Here is an 8,781-nt window from a genome sequence, read left to right as displayed (position 1 = left end):
TAAAACATTTAAAAAAAAAATACACATTGTTGAAATGATAAAAAATAAAAATATATATAAAATAAAAAAATAAAAAAATAAAAAAATATATAAAATAAAAAAATATAAATTAACAAATATATATATAAATATATATTAATATATATTTTTATATATAATTATATATATATATATATTTTATTATAAAATACAGAATATTAAAATTATTATTATTTTTTTTTTTTTTTTTTAATAATAAATTTATAATGAAAAAAATATATAATTAATAAAATTATTTAAATACATAAAGTAATTAAATTATAAAATTATTTATAAATTATAAAAAACATTGATCTATATATATTTAAATCATTATTCTCTACTAAATGAAATTAAATTGAATTTAGAGAAAAATCACTAATAAAAAATAGAATAAATATAAAATCTAAATTAAATTTAATATATTCAAACATATAAAAAAATATTAATAAAGTAAATATAAAAAAAAATATATATATTTTATATAAATATATATATTTATATATCAATTTTATGATTTATATTTATTAAAAAAAAAAAATTATCATAAATTATTTTTATGAAAATATACATTTATTAGTTTGTCAACATAATATATATAAAAAGGTATAAACTGATTTTAATAAATATTTTTTGATAAAAATAAAAAAGTTTTTTTATTTATAAGTTATAAAATGTAAAATATGGTATATTTTTTGGAGTGAATATACATTTTTTATTTATTTTTTTGAAAATAAATTATATTAATTGATTTTATTTATCAAAAATTTTTATTTATTTATATGATTTTAGTAAAACTTAATTATTTAATTTGAAGATTGAAAATTATAATAAATATACTGATATAATTTTATAAGTTTTACAAATTTTATAAGAGTTTTTATTTATCTTAAAATAACTAAGTTTATTTTTATAAAACTAATTAATTTTTGCCATATATAATTATTTTTGTAAATATTTTTGTGTAATAATAATTTTTATATAAAAAATATATTTAGTAGTATTTTTGTATTATAATTTTATGTTAAATTTATTAATTTTTATAAAAAAAAAATGAACGAAAACTTTAATTATTAGCTTATTTATAATATTAATATTAAAAAATTAATATTTTATTTGTTAATAATAATAAAAACACTAATCCTTCTCAAATAGGAATTTTAAAACTACAATCATTTCCAATGTATTTATTAGCACAATTACACTTATTATTTAGACAAAATCCGTTTGCACTACAGAAATTCGGACAAAATTTTTTAAACCCACAAAAATAGTTTATATTTTCAGGACATACAATAGTTCCTTAATATCCTTTAACTGTCATTTTTTCTAAATTTTTAGTACAAACAACTTTAACTTTGGTTTTTCCTACGTAAATACTCACTTATGTTCCATTAGAATTACATTCATATTTATAGCATTCTCCTGATATTTATGTTGTAGCTTTTTATGATTTATACTCGTTAATACGTAGAGAAGAATTAAAACATCTCGAATCATTCCCAAATTTGACTCCAATCACATTCTGAGCTCCTTATTTATTCAAATTACTGTTAACATCCCAGCATTTTGCATTATGGAAGATTTAAAAAGTATTGCAATTAGGTTCATTAAATTAGCCAAGTTTACATTCTGAAGATGCAAGATGATAATAATCACATAATCCATCGTCAGTTTTAGGATTACAATATTCTCTTTTATTTGAATCACATTAACCAGTGACGTGTTGACAGCCTGCTCCTTTCCCGTAGTATATTTATTCCTCCATAGATTCTTTTATTTCCGCATAGAAACCTGTGTCTCTTAAAAGATTGGCTGTAAAACCACTAAAATATGCCTAAGTAGTTGATACAGATGCATTCATGTATTCGTTTTCGATGACTGTGGTTTTCCAATGAGAATTTTTAGAAGAATTTTCTCCTAAATTTTCAAGAGGCATACCAACTAAGGTAGGACAATTAAAATATCTTCGAGCAAACTATAAAACGTGAGGAGTTTTGAGAAATAAAGTATCAATTCCCCTTAATTTTTATTAAATAGTCGGTTCAGTATGATGATTTTTTTCAGAATTTACCCATTTTGGTATATCTGCATAACTAAAGCCCAAAATATGAGTCATTTCATGGATAACAATTTACATTAAATCTTTAAATTAAATTGGATCATTCAAATCTTTAGTTTCTAATTTGCTAAAATTGAAAGTAACTTAACCATGTGTAGGTCCTAGACGTTCAATAAATTAACACCTATTAGCATAGGCCATATACGATTATTATGGTTCATTTTTATATTATACATATATATGTAAATCAGATTCTTTTCCCTTAACTTTGTCTTTTTAAGGAATTTCGAATTCTCCACATTTTGTAAAACTAGTAGGTTTATATCTCATATCCAATTCAGATTTTGGGATTATTTTTATTAATTGAGAAAAATAACTATTTGCTAATTTTATAGCTTTCTCACAAATATCGATTAACTATTTATTTTATTAATTTTAAGCTAATCTTTAGAAATAAGACATATCGTAAGTTATAACCATATTACGGGCTTTTTTATTTTGTAAATTACGGCTATCTGAAATTTAATCATCAGAGGGGAATGATTCTTATTAGTAGCTTTAATACATTTCATCATGGATACATTAGTGTTCAAGTGCTTTTAAACCGAAAATATATTTTATAAAAAATAATAGTATTATATATTTATTCATTTTATATAATTTATTTTTTATTTATATTATATTAAATAATATATATTTTTAATAAATTTTTATTTTTAGATTAATTTAAATTAAAATAATTATTTATTATATTTTTAAATTATAATTAATAAATTAAATAATATAAATAATATAAAAAAATAGATAATTTTGATAAAAAATATTATATATTAAATAAAAATAATTTAATTAAATTTATTTAATAAAATAAATTTTATTTTAATAAATTTTAAGAAATATAATATATTACATTGTAATAAAAGAATTATTATTAAATTAATATTAAATTTAAAATGTTTTATAAATTTTAATTTTTTAGTTTTAATAAAAATATTTTAATTCAAACAAACATAAATATAATTAAATATATTTACTATAATATATAATAATTAAAAAAAAAAAAAATTATTTAAAAAAAAAAAGTAGGAATTACTTAAATATTAAATAATATAAAGTTAAAAATAATTTATTATATTAAATTTAAAAAAAATATTATTAAAAAATATTATATTAAAAAAATTATTTTTTATAATATATATATATATATATATATATATATATATATATATATATATATATATATAAATATGAATTATAACTTATATAATTTTTTTTTTATTTTTAAAAACAAAAGATTTTATAAAATTAAAAAAAATTTAAAACATAAACTAAAATTATTAAAGATAAAAAAATTATAATTTAAGAAATAATTTGTGAGGTTTTAAGTAGAAATAGACCAACAAAAAAAATTAATATTAATATTATAATTAGTTAAAATATAAAAATTTACAAAAAATATAAATATTTTATAAGTTAAGGCAAATGTAAAAGTAGTTAAAAAATAAATATATAAATATATAAATATTTATATATATATATATAATATATATATATATATATATATATATATAATTTTAATGTATTTCTTAATATAATTTCTTTTACATTTTTATATATAATTTCTATTTAAATATTATTAAATATCTATATTATAATTTATATATTGACTATCTTTTTATTTATATTTTATAATTTTTTAATATATAAATATATCAAATATATTTATCTTACAAATAATTTTTTAACCATATTTTTTAATTTATAAGATTTAATAAAATATATATAAAATTATTATCTTTTAATAAATAATTTACAAATTTTTTTCATTTATATTTAATAATTAAAAAAATTACTTTATATATAATTATATTTTTTTATTTTTTAAATTTTATTTTATCTATTTTTTATTTTTTCATTTTTAAATTACTATTTATCTATATTTGTATTTAATAAATTCATTTTTTTATTAAATAAATATTTAAATTAAATAAAATTATTCATTTAATCCATTTTTTAGCATCAAATAAAAAAATAACTATATATAAATACACTATATAAAATCCAAATATAATAATAATAATAATAATTTTTTTATAAAAAATGCAAATATTTTTATTAACCCTATTTTTATTCACTTTTATTTTCTTTTTAAATGCTCTTTAACACTAATGCTATCATGATAAACTGAAAAAAGTCTCATAATACCACTCAATTCCCCCTGATGATGAATTTTTAGATGTTCGTAACTTACAAAAAAAAAAAACCCGTAATATGGTAATAAGCTACGATATGCCTAAATAAAATCTATCAACTAATAAAGGTTCTACTTAAGAGTAGTAAAAGCTGTTATTCTCTATCTGCGAGAAAGCTTTAAAATTAGCAATTGACTATTTTAATCGTTTAATAAAAATAGTTCCTAAATCCGAATAAAATATGAGATATAAATCTACCAGTTATTAAAAATGTGGAGGTATTAAAATTCCTCAAAATGACAAAGGGAAAAGACTCTGATTTACATATATATGTACAATTTCTATATGATCCAACAAAAGAATATTTAGCAAATGCTGGTTGGTGTTAATTTTTGGACATTCTAGGACCTACTCATGGCGATGTTAACTTTAATTTAAGCAAATTATAAGGCATAAAATGGGATGATACAATTGAATTCAATAATTTAATGGAAATAGTTATCCATGAAATAACTCATATTTGGGTTTTAGCTATACAGATATAACAAAATGGGTGACTACTGATAAAACTCATCATATTAACCCTTTTTTCAAAAGAAAATTAAGGGGATTGGATACTATATTTATTAGAACACCTAAAGTTTTGGAGTTTGCTCGATAATATTTTAATTGTCCTACTTTAGATGGCATGCCTCTTGAAAATATAGGAGCTGAAGGTTCTATAAATACTCATTGGAAAAGCACAGTCATCGAAAACGAATATATGAATGCATCTGTATCAAATACTTAAGCCTATTATAGTGGTTTTACAGCGAATCTTTTGAGAGACACAGGTTTCTATGATGAAATAAATGAATCTATGGTAGAAAAAATATTCTATGGATAAGGAGTAGGTTGTCAACACATCACTGGTTAATGTGATTCTAACAGAAGAGAATATTGTGAACCTGAAATCGATGATGAATTATGTGATTATTATCATCTTGGAGCTTCAGAATGTTCTAAAGGTTAATATAATGAACATAATTGCAATACATTTGAAATTTACGAAGATTCGAAATGCTGGAATATTAAAAGTGATCGCAATACCAAAGATAATCAGGAAAAGTTGGGCGTTCAATTTGGAATTAATTCCAGATGTTTTAACAATTCTATATTAAAGGAAAAAAGCTAATAATAAAAAATAATTATAACAGGAGAATGTTATTAATATGAATGTAAATCTAACGGATAATAAGTGACTATTTAGGTTGGAAAAACTAAAGTCACATGTACATAAAATTTGTAAAGATTGAAGGTTAAGGGATATAGTGGAGAATTAATATGTCCTGATAATATAACCTAATTTTGTGGGTTTAAAAAATTTTGTCCTAATTTCTGTAATTCAAATGGATATTGTATTAATAATAAATGTTATTGTGCTAAAAATTACTTTGGAAATGATTGCAATATTAATATTCCTTTACCAAAAAAATGAGTATTTTTCAAGTGAATATATAAATAAATATAATGAAAAAAATTTATTTTAAAAATGTTAAATATTAAATTAAAAATTTCAAAATTCTTTTTATATAATAATAATAAAATAAAAGATATAATAAAGAAAAAAAAAATATAATAAAAATATTTATTATCAAAAATAAAAAAATAATATAATGTTATATAGAAATTAAAAATTAAAAAAAAAGATATAATTTTTATTAAAAAAAATGAAATGAATATATAAATAAAAAAAATATAAATATATAAATATATAAATATATAAATAAATATATAAATATATAAATATATAAATATATAAATATATATAAATATTACAATATTTTAAATAATCAATTTATTTATATATTTATTTATTTTTATTTTATTTTATTTAAATAATTTTTTATTTATATTATAAATTATTTTCTTTCATTTTTTTTTAAATCAAATTTTTGCTAATTTTTTTTTTTTTTTTATAAATTTAGTTATATTAAAAGTTCATTTTATATATAAATAAAACTAAATTTTAGTAACCTTTTTCTTTTTTTATTTTCAATTTCTTTTTAAAAAAATAATAATATTTTTTTTATATCTTTTAACTATATATCCAGTAATATATATTTAAATATCTTTACTTAATTAATTTTATCTCTTTGCATATAAAATTAGTTTAATTTTATATTTTTATACTATTTTTGTTATAATTATCTTTTAATTTCACAATTTAAATTTATAAAGTTTGCCCTTTCTTTTAAATTATAAATTAGAGAATTAATTTTTTTTATTAATTTATCTTATGTTTTTTTTAATTATTTTTTTTTTTATTTCTTTTTAAAAAAATATATATATTAAATTTTTATAATTAAAATCTAATATTAATTCGTTTTTTTAAACCTTATTGAATTAATAAACATAAATAATAAAGTAATTTTATTAAATATTGGCTTTTAAATTATATTTTTCCTTTATATTTCAATCTAAAAGATTTTAAGTATAGTTATTTAATCACAAATAATGATGTTTGGTTAAATTTTGGTTTATTAAATATAATAATAATAATAAAAGTAAAAATTTTGTTTATATAAATAAATTTACATTTATTTATTGTAATATAATATTCCAATTATTTTAACCTTTTTTTTTAGTTAATAATGAAAAAAATATATTAATAAAATAATAAGTATTTTTTTATTATTTTATTGAATAATTTTTTATTATTATTATTTTTATTAAAATAAAATAAAAAATGAAATAAAATAATTTTTTCGAATTTTAATTTTTAGAAGAAGAAGAATAAAATATTTAATTATAAGAAAAAATATAAAATTTGTTTCAGAAATATATATTTTTATTTGATAATTGCATAAAATAAATAGAAAATAATATAATAACTTAATCAATAAATTAAATAAATTAGAGTAATATATAAAAATGAATATAAAAATATATATATATATATATATATATATTTCTATTTATATATATTTATTTTTATATCTATTTATATATTTTTTTTTTATATATTTATTAGTTATTGAATAAATTCAAAAAGAATACTAATAAAAGTACTTTGATATTTTTTTTAGATAAAACATTTAAAAATTATTTAATTTAATTAAAAATTATTTCGATAACAAAGATCTCGAAAAATCCATTGAATTATTAATGTTTATTGATGATTTAACTCAACCTCATAAATATCCTTAGTTTCCTTTAATAAGAATTACATGCTTAAATTTTATTGGGCATTATTTTAGATGTATAGAAGATAATAATAGTGCTTTATAAGTACTAGAATAGGCTTTATAGGAATGTTAGTCTATAACTTCTTTTACATTATTAGGAATTACTAATATGAATATTGGGTCTTTATTATCTAAAATTGGAGAGTATTATTAAAAATATATATTATATTTAAATATATTATAAAATAGTCATTAAAAAAGCTTAAAATTTTTAAAATAATCAGTTGTTAATTATTAATAAATATTTTTAGAATCTGAAAAAATTAATAAAAATTCAAAATTATTTCTATATACAATATAAAACTTGACAATTTGTTTTCATAATATAGGAATTTAATATGAAATTTTTAATGATATAGAATAGGCATTTTTGGCTTATTTTAATTCATATATTAATTCTATAGATAATTTAGGATCTAATCATGTTTTAAGTAAAAAATCGAAATTTTTTCTTTAAGAATTTTGTAAAGTAAATAAATAAAATAAAAAAAAAAAAAAAAAAAATTTAAAAGAAATTAGATTGGTAATTTGATAATATAGAAGATGTTTTTGATAATCCAAATGTTTATTTAAAGATTATTCGTTAAAAATAAAGGATATATAATCCTTACTTGAATTAATTTTAGACTGAGAAAATTAAAGTTTAGGAATAATATGTCAATTATAAAGATTTTTAGACAGTTTTTAAAGATTTGGATATATAAAAACATGGAAAACTTCCCAGAATTAAAGTCTAAATACCGAAAAAATATATTACTAATTAAAGGAAATATTTTAATTCAATAAATATTGTTACAGATGAAAGTTTTGAGAAAAAAAAAGTTAAATTTAAAGTAATTAATAAAACTCGTTTTAAGATAATAGATATAAGGAAGTAGTAAATAATATTTTTGAAAAAAATAACAGTATTAATAATAAAACAGTGTAGAAGTCATAAAATATTATTAGTTCACATAATTGTTCTAAAAAAAATAGTTTTAGTTTAAGTGGCAATTTCAAATAGATATTGGAAAATTTTAATACTTTATCATTTAATTCAAACTTTAAATAAAATTAAATAGAAAAAAAAAATATTAATAAAATATATAATAAAAATAAAAATATAATATAGATAACAATAATAATAATAATAATAATAACAATGATAATAATAATAATAATAAAAATAATTATTATTATAATTAAAAAAATAATAATTATATATAATGGCCATGCAAATGAAATTATAATAATAAAAGAAAACCTATATATATTTATATAAATAAAAAAATATATGTATATT

At 15.9% G+C, this 8,781-nt stretch overlaps 3 protein-coding genes across 3 annotated transcripts, besides 37 other annotated features; 2 read left to right on the top strand and 1 right to left on the bottom strand. All coding sequences in view use genetic code 6, as the record gives it.

The window, feature by feature from the left end:
• Nucleotides 1-39: 39 nt before the first annotated feature.
• Nucleotides 40-109: a microsatellite.
• Nucleotides 40-131: a microsatellite.
• Nucleotides 42-107: a microsatellite.
• Nucleotides 117-176: a microsatellite.
• Nucleotides 120-179: a microsatellite.
• Nucleotides 180-485: 306 nt separating this feature from the next.
• Nucleotides 486-542: a microsatellite.
• A 623-nt stretch (nucleotides 543-1,165) lies between these two features.
• Nucleotides 1,166-2,731, bottom strand: IMG5_028330 (leishmanolysin family protein, putative; the record flags this gene model as incomplete). The annotated part of the gene is made up of 1 exon (XM_004039246.1): nucleotides 1,166-2,731. One exon carries the CDS (start codon nucleotides 2,729-2,731, stop codon nucleotides 1,166-1,168), a length of 1,566 nt encoding a protein of 521 aa, XP_004039294.1.
• Nucleotides 2,732-2,774: 43 nt separating this feature from the next.
• Nucleotides 2,775-2,808: a microsatellite.
• Nucleotides 2,809-2,896: 88 nt separating this feature from the next.
• Nucleotides 2,897-2,935: a microsatellite.
• Nucleotides 2,931-2,967: a microsatellite.
• Nucleotides 2,968-3,220: 253 nt separating this feature from the next.
• Nucleotides 3,221-3,264: a microsatellite.
• Nucleotides 3,225-3,265: a microsatellite.
• Nucleotides 3,266-3,267: 2 nt separating this feature from the next.
• Nucleotides 3,268-3,329: a microsatellite.
• Nucleotides 3,330-3,388: 59 nt separating this feature from the next.
• Nucleotides 3,389-3,436: a microsatellite.
• A 149-nt stretch (nucleotides 3,437-3,585) lies between these two features.
• Nucleotides 3,586-3,651: a microsatellite.
• A 10-nt stretch (nucleotides 3,652-3,661) lies between these two features.
• Nucleotides 3,662-3,709: a microsatellite.
• Nucleotides 3,670-3,744: a microsatellite.
• A 182-nt stretch (nucleotides 3,745-3,926) lies between these two features.
• Nucleotides 3,927-4,028: a microsatellite.
• Nucleotides 3,943-3,987: a microsatellite.
• Nucleotides 3,943-4,012: a microsatellite.
• Nucleotides 3,948-4,028: a microsatellite.
• Nucleotides 3,951-4,000: a microsatellite.
• Nucleotides 4,029-4,180: 152 nt separating the features above from the next.
• On the top strand, nucleotides 4,181-4,591 carry IMG5_028320 (leishmanolysin family protein, putative; the record flags this gene model as incomplete). The annotated part of the gene is made up of 1 exon (XM_004039245.1): nucleotides 4,181-4,591. One exon carries the CDS (start codon nucleotides 4,181-4,183, stop codon nucleotides 4,589-4,591), a length of 411 nt encoding a protein of 136 aa, XP_004039293.1.
• Nucleotides 4,592-4,960: 369 nt separating this feature from the next.
• On the top strand, nucleotides 4,961-5,749 carry IMG5_028310 (leishmanolysin family protein, putative; the record flags this gene model as incomplete). Its single annotated transcript, XM_004039244.1, has 1 exon — nucleotides 4,961-5,749. The coding sequence occupies one exon, from the start codon at nucleotides 4,961-4,963 to the stop codon at nucleotides 5,747-5,749; it is 789 nt and encodes a 262-aa protein (XP_004039292.1).
• A 92-nt stretch (nucleotides 5,750-5,841) lies between these two features.
• Nucleotides 5,842-5,898: a microsatellite.
• An 81-nt stretch (nucleotides 5,899-5,979) lies between these two features.
• Nucleotides 5,980-6,086: a microsatellite.
• Nucleotides 5,990-6,080: a microsatellite.
• Nucleotides 5,999-6,087: a microsatellite.
• Nucleotides 6,010-6,087: a microsatellite.
• A 20-nt stretch (nucleotides 6,088-6,107) lies between these two features.
• Nucleotides 6,108-6,167: a microsatellite.
• Nucleotides 6,109-6,148: a microsatellite.
• Nucleotides 6,135-6,180: a microsatellite.
• Nucleotides 6,181-7,175: 995 nt separating this feature from the next.
• Nucleotides 7,176-7,218: a microsatellite.
• Nucleotides 7,198-7,263: a microsatellite.
• Nucleotides 7,205-7,274: a microsatellite.
• Nucleotides 7,207-7,267: a microsatellite.
• Nucleotides 7,219-7,283: a microsatellite.
• A 1,261-nt stretch (nucleotides 7,284-8,544) lies between these two features.
• Nucleotides 8,545-8,668: a microsatellite.
• Nucleotides 8,546-8,669: a microsatellite.
• Nucleotides 8,569-8,706: a microsatellite.
• Nucleotides 8,707-8,781: the final 75 nt, after the last annotated feature.

Source organism: Ichthyophthirius multifiliis (genome assembly GCF_000220395.1).
Source record: "Ichthyophthirius multifiliis unplaced genomic scaffold scaff_1120509249743, whole genome shotgun sequence".
Taxonomy (NCBI): domain Eukaryota; phylum Ciliophora; class Oligohymenophorea; order Hymenostomatida; genus Ichthyophthirius; species Ichthyophthirius multifiliis.
The sequence above is the reverse complement of the archived record's forward strand: the minus strand, read 5'-3'. Positions and strand labels throughout refer to the sequence as shown.